Here is an 18,611-nt window from a genome sequence, read left to right as displayed (position 1 = left end):
AACACATATTTAGAAATGCGAGCTTTGCTTTATTGGTTGACATTGTTGCTTTCTTCAAATTCAGAATAATGTTGGTTTTCATAAAACTGCTTTTCTTTTCTTAATTGTTTCACACGTTGTAATGTCGGGGCCTTTTACAGCTTATATGGTATATGTACCATTTTTGAAGGCCGTACAGGTACTTCAAATTGCTTAAATCCTTATTCTTTGATCTCTACTTGTGGATAGTTCTCATTGGTAATCATACTACATCTTCTTAAATTTACTAATCACAGATTGTTAGACTTGGTCTAGTCAATTTAGTATATGCTTTTGTCTAGAATAGAAAGTTCTTCAATGGACAATGCGTTTATCAATCAACTTAGAATATGCTAGAAGTATCGCCATAAAAAAAGGCTGGACGAATATGCTTGGCTTTTTGTTGAACAATTATTCACTTATTATATTTAAAACCATATTTTTACAAACATTGACAGACTAAAGTCTATTTTTTCTACACATGTTAATGCACACATATCCTGTATAGTCATGTAACATATCTATTTTAAAGCAAAACATATATAAAAAAACAATATCTTATATACATTAAGGTGGTTTGATATGCTTGACGATGAGACAATTATCTACGAGAGTTTAAATGATGGGGACATAAACAGCTGTAATAGGTCCCCACAACAATTAGCAAAACCAATACCAAATAGTCAGCTATACAATTTTCGATACGACAAAATGTGGAACGATTAAAATGAGAATACTAACCGACTGATTTATGATAAACATCAAACGAAAATAATAAGACAGACAGACAGACAGCAACCAATAAAAACCACTGAAATGCTGGGTCCTGACTTTAAACAGACACATGAAGAATGTTTCAGGTCAAACAAGTTTGTTCGCGCTTCATCCCCCCTCCCTAACCTGGGACATTTTATGTCAGTTAATGTTTTGATTGATAGAGATGATTTTATTATCACGATGATCACCTTGCTTGCCATTTTACAGTTACTTGATTTATTATATCATATACAATACATCATTTGTAATATTTTACATCATTGTTTAACATAATTATTCTATTATAACATGTATAGTGTGTAGCAATTGTTCGAATATATTTGCGAGGATCATTATATCATTATGAACTTTAAACGTCATACATAATTCGAACTAATCAAAGCTGATTTATTTAAGGCAATAGGTGTGTTTATACATAGCGTAACATTATTACACTGATTTGACCAAACCTGAGGCAAAGGCTTAGTAAATCTAGTGCTATAACTTAAAAAGCTTAACTTTGTATATGCATGAACAAAATATATCTATGTATTCAAGTGCAGACGTAAGCGATTTACAGAGAGTTATGCACATACAATTAATCTCTAGTTCTTCAAAAGGGATTGACTAAAACAATTCAACCAATAGTTCTGCATTAATTTCACATTCATCAAATACCCGGATATTTAAACTATTTACATAATCATTTAAGGTTACCTTAAAGGGGTTTTTATTTATACATATAAGGTTGTATTGTCAAACAGATCTTCTATCTTTTTTCCTTCGTATTATGAAATAACCACAATACATTAATGTTAGTACGTGTTTAAGCTGGTGACAAACACCGTTTTTAAGATCTTACAAAGAAGAATTAACCGTATCATACATTGACATATTCAGCTATCAATGTCCAAATTGTTTTATAGTATGTGGTGTGGTTTAGTGACCTTCTCATCATTACACTGAACTTTATTATTTGTTTTTGTATAATTTGTCAATGTATTTAGCAGGTAACATTAAATTACGTATAATGTATAATCATATGTACGTGACAGTGTTGCATAAGTAATTTAGACATTCCCTATTGTTCTGTGTGCTTTACCTTTAGTTTTAATCAAGTTGTTGTTAACATGATCATAAAGACGATGAGTTTTTCTTCAATATTTGTTGTGTTGTTATTTCCTTTACTGTTTGTTTTAGGTAAGTGTATTATTTATATTTACACAAAAAATACATAAAAAAATAAACATAAAATTCCAAGTACAAAAGAAAAAACTACAAGCGCTATTCTTTTGCTTTTTCTGTGTTTTTTTGCTGTGCATGTTATGATTTTGTGTCATGGAAGGATAACCTATATCTTTTGTTTTTTCTATTAAATTGAAATAATGCGACAAAAAACTTAAATACGGAAATGATTTTAATCCATATATATATAAAATCTATTTTTTTTTGCAATTTAAAGTCATGCATAGATTTTTTAAGGCGAAGAATATATTTTGTAAGATAATGTGATTTCTTTAATTCTTAGCCGATTTCTTCTTTCCCTTGCCGGTTGATTAATTTTTGATGATTAATTGTTGATTCGTTTGATTGGTACAAATCAAATATGTGACCCTCCATGACATTTCAAGGCTGATGGAGGTATAACATCATTGTGAGAAAAACGATAAACATGACATCAAATTATGTATGGGGAAATACCAATTTATTTTCATACTGAATTTAAAGCCTCGATGCTTTTTAGAATGAAATATGAAACTTTTTTTTTATTTTTCGCTTAAACATTAGATATAATCATATTGTTCTGCAATATGAAGTTTGGTATTTTTTGCACATTTTACTTCATCTCCGTCTTTAATACGTGAAATTTTAGCAAAACATGTTCTTTTTTCAGTCCGTATTCTTTACATTAGTACATTGTACATAATATTTTCTTATTACCATCTATTCAATAACAGCCGACAATACTATAATACTATTTTATTCCAAAATCTGTTCATACTGTTTGTGTTTATCTTCTATTATTTTCAACGATTTAATAGTACACCATTCCGGTGATTATGACGTCAAATTGTGCTAAGTTCCTCTAAATTTGCCATTGTGACGCCAGACAAGCATTGCGAATTGTAAACTGTCCTGAGAAGGTTTCTCACTAACTATATTGTAATATAATCTATATTGCAATAATCAAATACAACAAACAATCTTAAAAGCCTTCCAATTTCGTATGCTAGACGCGCGGTTTGTCTACAAACGACTCATTAGTGACACTCGAATAAAAAAAACTTACAAGGCCAAATAAAGTACGAAGTTTAAGAGTAGGGAGGTCCCAAAATTATGAAAGGTTTTGTCAAATATAGCTGAAGTATTCTATTCCTGGAATACAAAATTAGTATTTGGAAAATTTCAAAGTTTAGAAAACAGTTAATATATGATTATGATCATATGAATGTTAATTGAAGTAAACATAGAAGTGTTGACTACTGTGAATATAATTACTAAAGGTTATTTCATATCGACTTAATTGATGTGTTCACCACGACCTACACTCACAACTTTTCAATCTTTGTTGAAAAAAGTTATTTGTTTTCATAGTGATTAAGGTTATAACACAATGTTGACTGCTGTACCCCAATTTTTGACCTTTTCACCTATTATGTCTATTTGTTTTGCTCACACATTGTTGTCAATATAATGGAATTTTATAAAACTGTCATACAAGTGTAGGGGATAGCTAGCTATAAAACCAGGTTAAATCCATCATTTTCTACATAAGGAAATGCCTGTACCAAGTCAAGAATATGTCAGTTTTCCATTCGTTTGATGTGTTTGAGCTATTGATTTTGCTATTTGATAAAGGACTTTCCGTTTTGAATTTTCCTTTGGAGATCGATATTTTTATTATTTTACTTTTCGTTAACAAAACAGACATAAGAACTTTATTCAGTTTGTGAGTGAGTCGGTCGAATTTACATATCAATATACTCCTTCAAAATAACTTTTATCACAATTATAATTCATTGTAATAAATATCGATTGAAGCATAGTCTGTATTCTAAAATCAATGGCTAAATTAGGAGCAACACCGTTTTTGTCAACCGTTAACAGAATCATAAGACTAAGGTTATATTAAATTATTATTTACAGCATTCTTATATATTGTTTAAATCATTGTTGAATTTAAGTTGTCCTTTATTTGTTTTTGTTTGTTTGTTTGTTTGGGTTTTTTTTTGTGGGTTATGGTATTGGTTGTATCTTGATTATAATTTGATAAAAAATTATACTGAAAGAAAAATAGTGGAAAAATCAAGTTTAATTAATGGAATTATGGAGAATGTTTTAAGGTGGCTTCAGAGCAGACGATACGCACCCTTCCATGTAATGATTTTTTTATCACATGTTTAGTCTATGAAATAGGAATGGGAAATAAGAATAAAGACTAAGTCTTAATTTCATTTGTTTGCTTTTATTTTTTTTTTTCTCTTCGTCACATTTTATAACAATTCGATAATTCCTAAGTAATTCCAGTAACCACACCTGGTCTCTGGAAATCAATAAATCTGTAATGTTTCTAGCAACAACATAATAAAGGACGTAACTTCAATAAAAAAGATAAATTCATTTCTTTGAACGCTTCGCTGTTCAAACAGTTTTATAAACGGCAAGGTTACAAGTAAGTCTCAAAGATTGTACATGAATCTCCAAAATGAAAGAGGATCGATATGGATTTTACACTTAAGGGCTAAAATGGCTCTGCCATTGAGATTGTATGTAAAGTCCATATTGGCCCTAGTTTTTCAACCGGGTTATATGACTTAGGCAATTAAGCGGCTATTATATTTCTAAATCCCAATGTGTTCGTAACAAATATGTGATAAATGTTTGTTTATCTATTTTGCATTTTTTCAGTTGATTCACTATGCAACTTTCCATGCTCTGTCCGAGAGAGACAAACATATACCAGCCAATATGGGACATTTAAATTTTGCCGCTATAATTCCTCATATCTTATCAGAGGTCGTGGAAATAACAAGGAAAAACAGGAATGTTACAGCAGAAGCGGACCATTCACTGTTCTAAGGTATGAATAGCATGCACAAAACTATTTTATGATATTTTATAAATTTTTAAATTACACCGTACACAAGACTTCCGTCACGATATTCCAATAGTACCTTCAAGTAGGATTAAAGACTAACAAACAAACGAACAAATTGGTAAGCCATGTACGGACGATACAATGAAAAGTGTAAGTGATAGATTATCTTATAAGAAGACCGCAAATCACACAGTTATCAACACTATTTCATTATAAGAACCTTGTATTTACAAACGCAAGTAATGTCGTAATGATGAGGGATAACTCATGTACAAATTAGGAGGCTAAATAAGGTAATTCGCAGATGAATGGTAGGGTTATTCACCTCTCATTGTAAATGTTTACGGTTATCTGTCATTTTTTACATTTAAATGCAGACTACCTTAATTATTTCACATCACGTAACTACGTTTAATAACCCTAATAATTGTTTATAGTCGAGTGACATTTATTTAAACAAACAGCTTAATTAACAATCTTAATGAACTTACAATACTTAAGCCTATTCAATCTACCATCCAAAAGCTTATAACCCGTAATGTCTGATTTGCCTTGTCAACATTAAATAGTGCAGTGCAATTACTGTTAAATCAATATCAAGGATGAACAAATATTTTGCATGCATTAAACAAATGTCCTTTTCTGGTTCTTGTGGGATAATTTTTCTTCTAAAAATAAACATAATTTGGTCTCTTGTGGAGAGTTGTCTCATTGTCTCATCTTCTTTTTTATATAAACTGTTTAGAACAGAATATGATAATATCAAATCGATTGCAACTTAAGAAGTTAATTTCGCAATGATTCCAAACATTGTAATTCTAATACAAATCCTGAAAAATATTGATAAAAAACATTACAGTAAAACCTGGATATTTCTTAGGAATGAATAAAGGCAACAGTAGTATACCGCTGTTCAATAGTCATAAATTGATTAAGCGAAAACTAATCCAGGTTACAAACTAAATCCGAGGAAAACACATTAACTGTAAGAGAAAAACAACGGAACAATAGAAACAAGTTTTTTTTAAGGGCAAGCAATATTTAACAGCATTCTAAACAGCAACAACAGGTATTCTAAATTGGTATTAATATATTAGCTTTTTCTATACGACATGGATTCTGAATAAAGCGGCATATTCACCCAATGAAAAGTGATTTTCAACGCACTGAGTGTGACGTGCTTTACATGTTTGATTATGGTAATATAAGTGATGTAAGTACAGTTACATTTTTAATAATTGGCTAAAAACTTATTTAATCTTCGAATATTGGATAAAATGATTATAGTCGGTTTTTTCCGGTAATTTGTTGATAGATTGAAATTTTAAAACAAACTGATATTCATCTCAGCAATCAATTTTCCAAAGGTCAATAAAATCACGTATATACATCATCAAAATACAGGTATTGTACAGTATTCCTTATTGGTGTCATTTAAGTAGGGTTTTACATATAAATTGGATTTTATATCAACCAGTATATTCACATACAGAAACGTTTACATGGTAAAATGTTTGATTTACAATTGGTTTTAGTAAAAATTGCTATACATTTCCCCCTTGGAATATGGATCATAACAATGTCTGTCATTTGTCATTTGTTTCTGTTGTGGTTTAACTGACTTTATAAAAAAAAACTGGTGTTGTTAAATCGAACACTTTTACCTAACCGACTACTTAGATATATTCTTTCGACCGATTGACTGGTTAAACGGTACTAAAGATGATGCCAAAAGACAACGATTGCAATACTTTACGAATACATTGTAATATGATACAATATGTTTGAAGTCTATCGTGACATCCTTTCCTAAGTCATTCGGTATTGTTCATTTCTACCTGTGACTGGTACCACCAGCAAATATATACACTAAATTTGCATTTCACAATTTTGAATTGCCATTTCGTTTTAATTATGACTTAGACTTGGATGTTGAAGGTTGACACTTTTTTAATATAAAATCAAAATGAATTATTGATCGTCTAAATCGTCAACTTAATTTTGATCAGATTGTAATTGTTCAATTTATTTTACACGCCGTACACGTGTAAATGATGTTTCCTTAATATTCGCCAATGCTGATGAACAACGTGTATTTGTGCTCATTAATTGTGTAAAATTGGAATGTTTTCATTGAAAATCAAGGAATTAATATACTGGATAATTGATTTCATAAAGTACAACAATGATCATTTTAAAATTTGATATTGCTGTTTATGATTTCAATCAGATTTACATCAAATTCATTAAAATTGAAAAACATTCGATTAACCGGTTCACGCTTTTGGTTTTCGATTGTTGGTCCTTACGACGGTTAATCGGTTATTCATTGATTATAACACCATATACAAAACGGATTTTTCAAAAAGGTTAACTGAAATAACGGTGAGTAAAAGATTTTGCGATCTATACACAACAATAACATTGACGGTACCAATTTTACTGCACAAGATGTGCATGTCCACAAACAATGTTATCTGAGTGATGAATAAGGCCAATGTATTTGAATTTAAAACCTAATAAGAACGTTGAAGAGCTGATCAAACCAAAAACGACTTACATTATAATCTAATCTGTACAAGGAATCAGAGCTTTTCATGAGGAAAATGTATTCCTTGATTTAAATTTATTTCAAATGTTTATGACCTCAAATTTCAGTCAAATAATATCCGTATTTCCATTCCACTACCGAAGTACTGGCGACTTAGATGGGTTTATCTAAGACTGCATCAGTAGAGGTATCAACGCAGTGGAAGTACTAACATTAGATCTTCCTATTCACTTTTGGGGTTCAATCTAAAACGCCAACAAGATCTGTCGCCTTCATCTGTGCCAAAATTGATATCAGTTACTTACTAATTGAAGCATTTAAGTGTCCATTGCATGATATCAACTTAGCAAAAAATATGCTCCTACTAATTTGTTTTAAGTGTTAGTCATGTTGACATGTTTAATCTCGTTTAATATTCGAATAAATACTATTTTCAACGTTAACGTGTCACAAATCCTTATTGTTTATGTAACCAATTTGTAGTAGTTTTCTTTTTTTTAATATAACTAAGGATTAATATTGTGAAAATTTGAAAATACTTCCTCCGTGACTTTAATCTCAATCGGCTTGCAGTAATGTTCTGTTTTACAGTGTTATCTTATTTTTTTTAACTGTTGTATCTGTGTGTGATCTTTTTGCTTTTGTAATAGCGGTATATGTCTTTCTCTGTCTTATGGGTTGAGATTGTCTCCTTGGTATCTTTTGCTTTATTCAATCAAATAATAAATAAAATTTTAAATACATGTAATAATGAATAAAATTTTGAATACATGTTATGATAAATAAAATTTTAAATACATGTAATAATAAGTTGTTACTATACATGGTATAGATTGCCACAAAAAGAGCACACGGAAGAATTTATTATGCTTCAAATACGCTTGTACGACTTTTAAAATATGTTTGTTGCGATATATCTTATCGTGTGATTTACTACATACAACTGTAACATTAAATTTTAAACATATAAAAACTATCAAATTATAATGTTGCTACAAAACAATTCCTTCAATCAACATATTCATGTTCTTGAGTTGTTCCTTTTCCTATTATTTATTACCGTTATTATAATTATATTAATACTTATTATTCTATCTATTATATTTTTTGTATATATATTAAACCAAATAAGATGTATTATTTTAATCTAGAAGAGGAAATAACACGCAACAAAATAAGGTTTGACAGTCAGAAGATTCGTCACCTCTTAATCGATTTACGATATTTGAACATCGTTAAACTACTAGTGTCTTTATTATTCTCAGACTAGTTTTTGGACAATTCTTAGTTATACCGATGTATTTTTAATATAACATAATTGCATATTTGAAATCTTTTGGGTGTGTCATGATCAAAATGATTTCAAGGCTCATAAGATTATGAAAATAATTCTTCCATTTGCCTTTTTCTTTGAAATCAATAGAAACATCTATTTTCTACACGTATTTAGTATTTCACCTGAACTTTAAGGTGAATTCAGTTAGACAATTTTACATGTGCGTCGTCAAGATCAGTTCTTGCCAAAGACAGGATTACAATTCTTAATTCCATTACAATATCAAGTCAACTCACATATTTAAAAGCATGAAAAGGCTCCACGAAGAAGCATAATGCTTTATCGATATAATTGTAAAGGAAAAAACAATTTTGATATACTGAGACAACCTTAATCAAGGACTTTGACGTCCGAAGTTTACTATAAATTTAAGAATTTATCATATCTTATCCACTTTCAAAAACATCACTCATGACTAGTACTTTGGAATTCATAATTTCGCAAATAAGAAGACTATGCCGTACATCTACCATATAAATTAAATGTAAAAGTGTGGCAAATATAAAAAACATGAAAAATAAGAAAATGTGGTATGATTTCCAATCAGACAACTATTCACCGGTGACTAAATTACGTAGAAGTTAACAACTGCAGGTCACCATACGGCCTTCAACAACAAACAAAACACATATCGCATAGAAAGGGTTCCTAAAGGTCAAATATAAAACGAATGCCCTGATGTATTTACAAGATAATAAACAACAAACAAAAATGATAAACAGCAAATTAAGTACTTTGGCCTCAAAATGTTAAAAGATATTTATCTTCAGCAACAGTTTTATTTATACAAATTGCTTTGCTTGCTTTGAAAGAGTAACATTAACATTTGAAAAAACTTTTGATAAGTGACTGTCAATTTTATGTTCTGAAAGTTCTCTTTTGTCGTACATTTTTATTATTATACCTAAGACAAACTATGCAATAACTGTCACAACCTAAAAAAAACCAAAATGGCTTTATTTAATTATGACAAATATTAAAGACAAATTTTAGAACTGTCATAGAAACGTTTTTTGTGCTGTTAATTAAACGTGTTATGAATTGGATGATGCACGAGTAGGAGACCCTTAATTGGTTCGTTACATTGATGAATCACTACTAATTTGACTTCCGAAATTTGAAAATCGATAAACTACAGTTGCCTTAATCATTAAACGATTATTCTTAAGACGAAACTAAGTTATCCGGGTGCTCAATTCAAAAGCATTCTTCCGTCTTCTAAATTGATATTATACATATTATTTACTTTAATAAAAGCTCTATACTCATCATTGATGTAATGTAAATGATTTATTTAACAATAGTAATGGTAATTAAATACAAATTAACGCCAAATGAAAAGTTATTTATCCTTCATTTACTTTTTACTATTTTTTTTTTTTTAAGTTTTGCACTTGACTTGACTGGAAGATATCCTGAATATTTGAAAACGGGCAAAAATGATAGTACAGTTGATATGATTTCGAATGTTTATGTTAGATGGGTGCACTAAAAATTAAATTTTCAATAATGTTACGCCAATTGTATTACTTATAATGAGTCACAACATATATTAACAGTATTATTTTTCAGTCGAAATGGCAACCAGTACCAATGTGTGAAGGAGGTATCACTTTCAGGAAAGATCACGTGGGTTTACGAGAGCAAATTTAGTACGTATCAATTTGAAGGAAAATTTCGACATGAACATCTTCATTTAGGCGCTTTTTTGAGTTATACTACTACATTCACTATTGTTGCAGGCATTTCTTCCATGTAGTCTAGCTGTTGTACAATGTAACTGTCCTCCTCAGGAAATAGTCTTATAGCTTGTAATGCGGTATGGGTTTTCTGTTTATTGTTGTGGTTACTTATAGTTGCTAACCTTCTACGGTACTTGGTCTCTGGGGGAGAGTTGTCTCATTGCCAATCATACCACATCTTATTTTTAAGATAATATGATCTACAGTAGTCGTAAAACTTAGTTCTAAGTTGATCAGTGCAACCCCATTTTCAGAACCTTCAATCAACAACGTAAAATAATTACATGCAATAAACTGCTTCGTATTTCAAACATGTTTATTTGTTTCATTTATAGATTTTTTTCTATTTTTACATTAAGATAATTTTTTGTCCCTAAATTCATGCTTCAAATTAATTTCTTGTATATGATATACGAAAATGATATATCATTTTCAATCATATAATATCATTTTTAATTCAATTTTACTCAGTAATGACAGATGAGGACGTACAAGCTAGGTAAGTCTTGCCTAGGCGGTATACTTTTCATGTAAAATTATAGAAATTTGTATTTTAACAGCGAGTACTCTTAATTCGGTGTTTTGTCAATTGCTTTTTGTAAATTGCTTTTTGTGCTTCGTACCGATCGTTTGTGATACGCCATTTACAACTGATTCTTACAGTTTGTTCTTATGATGTGCTGTTACACCACAGTATCAGGTTAGGGGAAGGTGGAGGGCTTACAAACACGTTTTACCCCGATATATTCCTAATGGGCCTGCCCAAAGTGAAAATCCAGTTATTCAGTGTCATATTTGTATTGAGGAAATACATCTTGCCGTTATTTTTCTCCTTTGAATTGATTCTCATTTTTCACGTCAGGATCTATATAGCTGACTTTACAGTATGGGCCGTACGGTGACGTTTCATTACATTCAACTTTGGTGGATAGTTGTTTCATTGGCAATTATCACATCTTCTTTTTTATATCCAAAGATGTTTAAACTTTTAGAACTTCATTTGCATCAAAACGAAAGTTTGAAATTTTTGCATACGCTTTTTTTTTAATGTTCACGGATTTCTGGTCAATCAAACAAATTTTAAGAATGAATATTTTCCAACGAAACACATTCTATATAGTCCCGGTCTTAACTCGTTCTGGTGGTTGATAAAATTTGATTTTGTCAGTTTTTATGAACTTCCCTTTTATTTAATATACATAGGAGTTCGGTATTTTTATTATACATGTATGTATACTTAGTTTGATATTTTTTGTTTTTTTTTTTAGAAAAATACAAATATCCTCCCACCATCTGTTCCATTTGTTCGCCAAAGCTCATGAGACCAGTAGTTTATGTAGGTTAGTATGTATAAGCTTCATGTTCTTAATTTCAATATACCTAAGTTTATGTCAGAACATTAAAAGTTACAATGACATTAACTGTTACGTAGATAATTACACGACATTCCTACATATTTGATTTTTAACGAACATAGAACGAAGGTCACAACCAAATCAGACTATGTTAACAAGGTTTAAGGATGTTCGTTCCTCTTGTTTTTTTTGAATTTTTGTCAGATATTTGGAATCCTCTGGTTTTAGTCATGTAGTGCCATTAAAAAAATTTGAGTGCTAACACCTACTTCTCTTTTCATAGTTTTATGACGTATAGTTTTAAAAGCCATATTTGAAAATCTTAAAAAGTCCTTGTTATTTCTTCATAGTTTTTGAAAGAAAACAGGTGCCAATGTTAAAGGTATAAAAAGTCTAGAGAGAATAATTTCCCGCAAAATTTTCAATGCCTTATATCTCGAAAACAAGTACACAGACCCTTCATTTTTTTCTGCTTTTTTAGTTCCTTTATTCATATACTATCAATTTATAACAAACTTCTGGAAGGTTTGATATTTTGAAACAGAGTAGCGAACATCCTTAACACATGAAAAACAAGAACAGGAAAATAAAAAGTAAATATGTTATTTTATTGATTCCTAAGGATTGATGAGGCAACTGAGGAAGGGGGAATTGGACGTGACACAGAATAATAAGAAATTTACTTATAATTGGCAAAGCAAATGCATATTTAGATAAACTCATCATAGATACCAGGATAAATATTTTGTGCGCAAAACTTTAGAACGAGACAATTTTAATGTTATATAAATATTAACCATGCGTTGTACTTAACCGACATACTATTCTGACTTAGAGCTGACCAGTATTTGCTATTACTTCTAAATGCCACATGTTTGGCACATGTTTGGCGGAGGAGCAGCAAATATTCAATTCTTAGTTTGACTTGGACGGAGATCGAACACATGACCCCGCGCACACCAGCAAAGCACTTTACATGAAGACAACCGAGAAGGTTTATCGACGTAACTGCGATCGGAAAGACAAATAAGTAGAATGTAAAAAGGCTGTTCCGGAAAAGTTATAAGAGAATGATTTCTACGAGACACAAGAGAAGGGGGAACGGTATCACTGTTTATTTCGTTAGTTTATTGGATAATGTTATGCTTACTATGTTTATCATCTTCAAAATGCAGTTGAAATAAATACAACGATCTAAACATTTTCTTTTTACATTTATGTACTGTATATTCAAAAATTATTCCTTGTATTTATCATTGCGATATTTGTGGAAAGGACAAAAATGCGAGATGAGTTATTGCAATTAATGGAAAATCTGCATACAGTTATATATATCTGATATCAGAATACGAGTTCTTATTATTGCGATACTCACTCATTCGCATTATTCGCATTAATAAAACCCCCGGAATAATTTCTGAATTTACAGTAATTTTTGTGTATGCTTACTTTTTTCACTTTTTTCTTTAGTTAAAGGAGTATCACGTGAGTACACTTTTTATGGTTATGTAGTTTGTACGTGTTTTATGTATGATAATAACATTGTTTATTATGAAGTTATTTGCATGGCGCTTAATGACAGTGTATTTATGATTGCCGTTCAGGATATTTATATATATTAGTCACTCTGTGTTGACAAGTCATTGACCAATAGTGTATTTATATATGGAACAATCTAAACGAAATTATACTAATTGTCGTTTGTTGGTGTGGTTCATAAGTGTTTCTCGTTTTTTATATAGATTAGACCGTTGGTTTTCCTATTTGAATTGTTCTACACTAGTCTTTTTGGGGCCCTTTATAGCTTGCTGTTCGGTGTGAGCCAAAGCTCCGTGTTGAAGGCCGTACTTTGACCTATAATTGTTTACTTTTTACACATTGTGACTTGGATGGATAGTTGTCTCGTTGGCATTTATACCACATCTTCTTATTTATAATTACAAACATAAGCCCGTTACAATATTTATCAACTCTTGAAAAAGGCGTTCTTAATTGGCAGCTTTTAACAACTCAGTTCGTTAGATACCTTTCAAGTTTCTTGGATGATTTCACGATTTCATCAAATTTAGTCATTTAAACTTAAAGTTTTGAAAAGAAAATTGGCCGTTTGAGCTAAACGGAAACATATATTAAACAAATAAGACATGTTAGATAAATGTTTACAGTTGACAATTGACAAATGAGTGTCGAGACTTGAGACATTTAAATAAAGAATCATCTCAAAAGTATGAATGTAATTTCAATTACATCGGTGCACTAGCGGTTTTTCTAACACTGCTACAAATAAATATAAAACAATTGTTAATGAATGTTTTTCTAACTTTTCATAGTTCTTTTTTTATGATTAAATGTATGGATTTCATCACGTGACAGGCTCTTACTATCGACTTGTTTTTTTGGTTAGTTTGGAGGTAAGAAGGTAAATGATTGATTGATTGATTTTTTTTTCCATTTTGTAAAGTTTGACGTTTTCACATTCAATAACAGATTAAACGGTTGATTTAATTGGTTGGTTGGCTAGTTGATTGACAGTGTGCACAACGTAAAGAGACGCAAATTTCATATTAAATAATTAATTGATTGATTTTTTTGTGTTACGCCAAGTGGTTCATATTTAAGGCACATCTTTTACTCGGTGAAACAGGTTAAATACCACTTCCCTCAAAAATAAGAGACAGGGCTTGGACCACTTCCTCGATTTAATACACGGGGTTGAGTCTTCAAGAACAAACCACAAAAGGAATCTTAAGATTCAAACTGGATAAGAAAATTGCATCATATATATTTATCTAAAAGTTTAGAAACAGGTAAAATTTCCCTACAAATGCAGAAAAACTGCAAGGTTAACAAATGAATAAAACATTACCTACAGTGGAATGAGGATAATTTATAATGGAAGATGCATGGAGATTGTTTAAATTTTACGGACGCCATCACGAGTTGGTTGACCGTTATGGAATAACCGTTTCACAGATGGTATCGGATATGTTTCTTTGTCGTAATTACAATCCACTTCCTTTTACTCACCACGAATGTGACCTACCGAATTAGACTATTTACCGGATTTGTAATAACATGAGCAACACGACGGGTGCGACATGGGGAGCAGAGTCTGCTTACCCATCCGGAGCACTTGAGATCACCCCCAGTTTTTTGTGGGGTTCGTGTTGCTTAGTCTTTAGTTTTCTATGTTGTGTCTTGTGTACTATTATTTGCCTCTTTGTCTTTTTATTTTTTAGCCATGGCGTTGTCACTTTTTTTTCGATCTATGAGTTTGACTGTTCCTCTGGTATCTTTCGCCCCTCATTTAGAGGAGATTGATTATCCCTGTATATTTCCATTGAAAAATTAATGAATGATAACAGTTATCATTTGGCCTCTGAAATTGATAAAATAGTAAAATTACTTAAGCCTTTCAAAAAAATGTTTACTAGTATGAAAATCGATGAGGTGGACATAATATGGACAATTTACAGCAGAGATATCACAGGCTTTGTACAATGCTATCTTAACATGTCGAAATTGACAATAGCAAGTCATGCCTGGACCAGGATATATATAGGGAGATGGTGTTAACGACGAGTAAAAAGGAATCGGCCAACTTTAATTGGTAACGAATTGACAAAAATCTCACCTGTATATTTAGTGATATATGTCTCTGCCTGAATGCAAGTTTTTTCGATTATTTGTTTAAGAGGTACGATGGAATGATTGAGATTGTGAGTCTGTAGTAGTACTCATATTCACAATTGCAGCAATTTTGCAAAACATAAGATAAGTGCGGAAAATGAGATTTAAGTGGTGAAAAATTCACTGTATATAAATGTGGTCAGCCGAGAGGCCCAATCAAGTGTACACGACAGAGTTAAACGAAGAAATGACAAAACAAATAATATTAAAAATAAAGAACATAAGACACTGCTGAGTCATGAAATTAACACGAAACATATTTTTCATTGATATCTATAAAGGTATTCCATTTTCACGGCGTTACAAAAATCATGATTTCCGTAGCTACTGCCTGTTTAAGTTTAATGATCAAAATGTATAGACATTATTCTGCACTTTAATGGAAATTTTGATGAGATATTTTTCTTTGATTTGAACCCTGTTTACAGTCAATCCGTACTTAGGTCTGACATATGTTCTATATCTAAGAAGTAAAACGTTTTCCATTTCAGATCAGTTTAAACATTTTTCCATAGCTCTTTTGTATAGTATTGAATTGTCTAGTTGCAAGAGAATGTCTCTTTCCTCGTCTCATATACATTTTCTTATGTTGATTTTTTAAACATCGTGGTCTATCTATGAATATAATTATCCTCCAACTTCTCGACGGAATTTTTTTTTAGCATTTTGTCAAACCCTGACCTTATTGCACAATGTTTAAGGCCGGCCGATCACAAGTACTTGTTTACATTTTCGTCCACGGTCTTTGGTAGATAGATGTCCTATTTGCGATCATACCACATATCTATTTTATTTGTATTCCAGAAGGGTCGTTTCTTTAGGCTGGCAAACAGTTTTATTGCATTATTCATGTAGTTTTAGTCTCATTTTCGTCCAATGTTATCACAACGTTTGTATTCAGCTATTCCTATATAAATCAAACTATATTAACATAATTCAGCCAATACATATTTGCTTTTTTTTAATTTTCAGTGGAATTAGCGAAATGTTGTAAGTATTTATTTGATATTTTTACTGATTTTTTTTTTTTCGACTGTCCACAAGGTTGCTTCCTATTTCGAACTTTTCATAAACCCACATGTGTCACAGACTATGTTTTATAGGTTCAGGGTCATTGCTAATTGATAAACTTGTTTTGCTTAAAAAGATTCTGCCAAATGGAAATTGCCTGCTGGTAATATTTTTTTTTAAAACTTATCGTATATGAATGTATATATTGTAGACTTTTAAAAATAATAACAAACAAATTTTATATATTATTTACAAGTAAATAATACTTTTTTTGAAATTTTTAGGACAACTGTTTTGCCCAAACATTTGTTTTCAAAGTTGAGAATGGATCATCTTTATTGTACTGTGATTTTATTTGATTTTTTTTTTTAATTTGCAGTGAAGCCACCACGTAAGTACTCAAAGCGAAAACAATGGAATTAGTATCTCAAAATATCTTAGAAGTGTTAATGCAAAACAGAAGTATCATTTATTTTAAAGTTTACTTTACAAACGACCAGTGAGGACATTGTTGTTGTTTAAATTTTCCATTTCAAAATGATATTTCTCATTTCAAACTTGACATTTCTTATTTCAAACTTGATATCTATAATTTTTTTCGGAAACGTAATTCTGACTGAGTCAGCAACACACATTCATTTGTTCAGTATGTCCCGGTTGGTTTGGAACTTGAGTACAACGTAATAAGATCTCAAAAACTGAATTCCACGATTCATATTTGGATAAAATCAGATAAAACAAGGCGTTTCGAGGTATGTGTTGTTTTATTTTCCATACTACTGTAGTAATCGATCATGTGTTGATCCACCAATTCAAAATGGCGGGTCACTCTTTAGTTACGGCATGACAACTGTGGATTTGATGGTAACTTTTAGCCAATGAAAAACAAATTTTACATATATTTTGCATTAGATTGTCTATTTTTCTTTGACTTGTGATATTTGATTGTCGACTTGGGATCTCCCTCTAATAATCTAACATAATTCTATGAACAAAATGTTTCTATCATATTTTTTTTCTAACAAATATCTCTAGACAAATCTTATTCCTGTAGTCAGCCCAAAAATAATATGATTACATAGGTTAGCAATCAGAAAATATAGCAGTCAGTATAAGTTGCTACGGTGGGTTGAGGATGACTGTCATAGGTTTTTATATTTAACCATTAATAATTATGACGTTTACTTTGAGAGATGTTCCGTAAATATTCGGCTAAGAGTGTGACTGGCTATAGTGTGAAGTAGGATATATCGTACATGCTTGAAACATAACTTGACGTGATAATGCATGCATCAATCCTAGCTCGAGTTTGAATTTCATATACTCAAATTAAAATTATATCACTAAGCTGAATATTGTATGCATTTGTGCATATTTCTTTTTATTTGTTTATATATATCATATATATTGGGTGTAATCGACCAATGAATTGTCTTGTTACTAATGTGTATATTTTTTTTATTTTCCTATTCCTTAGCAATGGGCTGTAATAGACCAATGAATTGTCCTATTACTGATCGCAGAGACGTTCCATGTAGTGGTTGCGAGAAGTACGATGATGGTCAGTGTTGTAGTGTACCACTACCACCACCAGTGCAAACATGGGCGTACGCCCATGCAAGTGCTGGGTCCTTTGGATTCAAATAAGAAGTATTGTTCGTAGTGTTTGAACATGTTGAAGAATGGAAGAAATATATCACACATTGTATATATACAATATGTTTCCTTTATGTAAGAAATGATACAGTGATGGCGTATACTTTTTCCGATTAGAAGTTCAAAATATAATCTTTTAATTAAAAATGGTGTCAGAGAAGTAATACAATTTGTGTGTGTTTTTTAAATCTTTAAAATATTAAAGATAGTGCCCTATAATTACGTAGAAAGGTGGGAATCAGCAACTAGACTGCACGTATTCAAAAGTAACGAGGGATTCAAACTGTTTTGTAAAATTAGGAATAAAACCAATGAGAGGAGATACAGAGTATACGTTAATAAGATAGCAACTTAATGACAGATATAATATAAAACATCTTTTTTTTTCAAAATACAG

General features: G+C 30.8%; 1 protein-coding gene across 1 annotated transcript; it reads left to right on the top strand.

Annotated features, from left to right (window-relative positions):
- Positions 1-1,845: 1,845 nt before the first annotated feature.
- On the top strand, positions 1,846-18,385 carry LOC127723090 (uncharacterized). The gene is made up of 8 exons (XM_052229537.1): positions 1,846-1,974; positions 4,684-4,855; positions 10,333-10,412; positions 11,771-11,842; positions 13,328-13,342; positions 16,520-16,537; positions 16,938-16,949; positions 18,036-18,385. Exons 1-8 carry the CDS (start codon positions 1,905-1,907, stop codon positions 18,203-18,205), a joined length of 609 nt encoding a protein of 202 aa, XP_052085497.1. The 5' UTR covers positions 1,846-1,904; the 3' UTR covers positions 18,206-18,385.
- Positions 18,386-18,611: the final 226 nt, after the last annotated feature.

Source organism: Mytilus californianus, unplaced genomic scaffold (assembly GCF_021869535.1).
Source record: "Mytilus californianus isolate M0D057914Y unplaced genomic scaffold, xbMytCali1.0.p SCAF_13, whole genome shotgun sequence".
NCBI classification, from domain to species: Eukaryota; Metazoa; Mollusca; class Bivalvia; order Mytilida; family Mytilidae; genus Mytilus; species Mytilus californianus.
Note: the sequence above shows the minus strand (reverse complement) of the source record. Positions and strands in the feature narration are given on the sequence as shown.

Coding starts and splice junctions, on each gene's coding strand:
- LOC127723090 (XM_052229537.1), top strand. CDS start 1,905: ATGATCATAAAGACGATGAGTTTTTCTTCAATATTTGTTGTGTTGTTA. Junction 1,975..4,683: donor TCCTTTACTGTTTGTTTTAG/GTAAGTGTATTA, acceptor GCATTTTTTCAG/TTGATTCACTATGCAACTTT. Junction 10,413..11,770: donor GGTTTACGAGAGCAAATTTA/GTACGTATCAAT, acceptor TTTTTTTTTTAG/AAAAATACAAATATCCTCCC.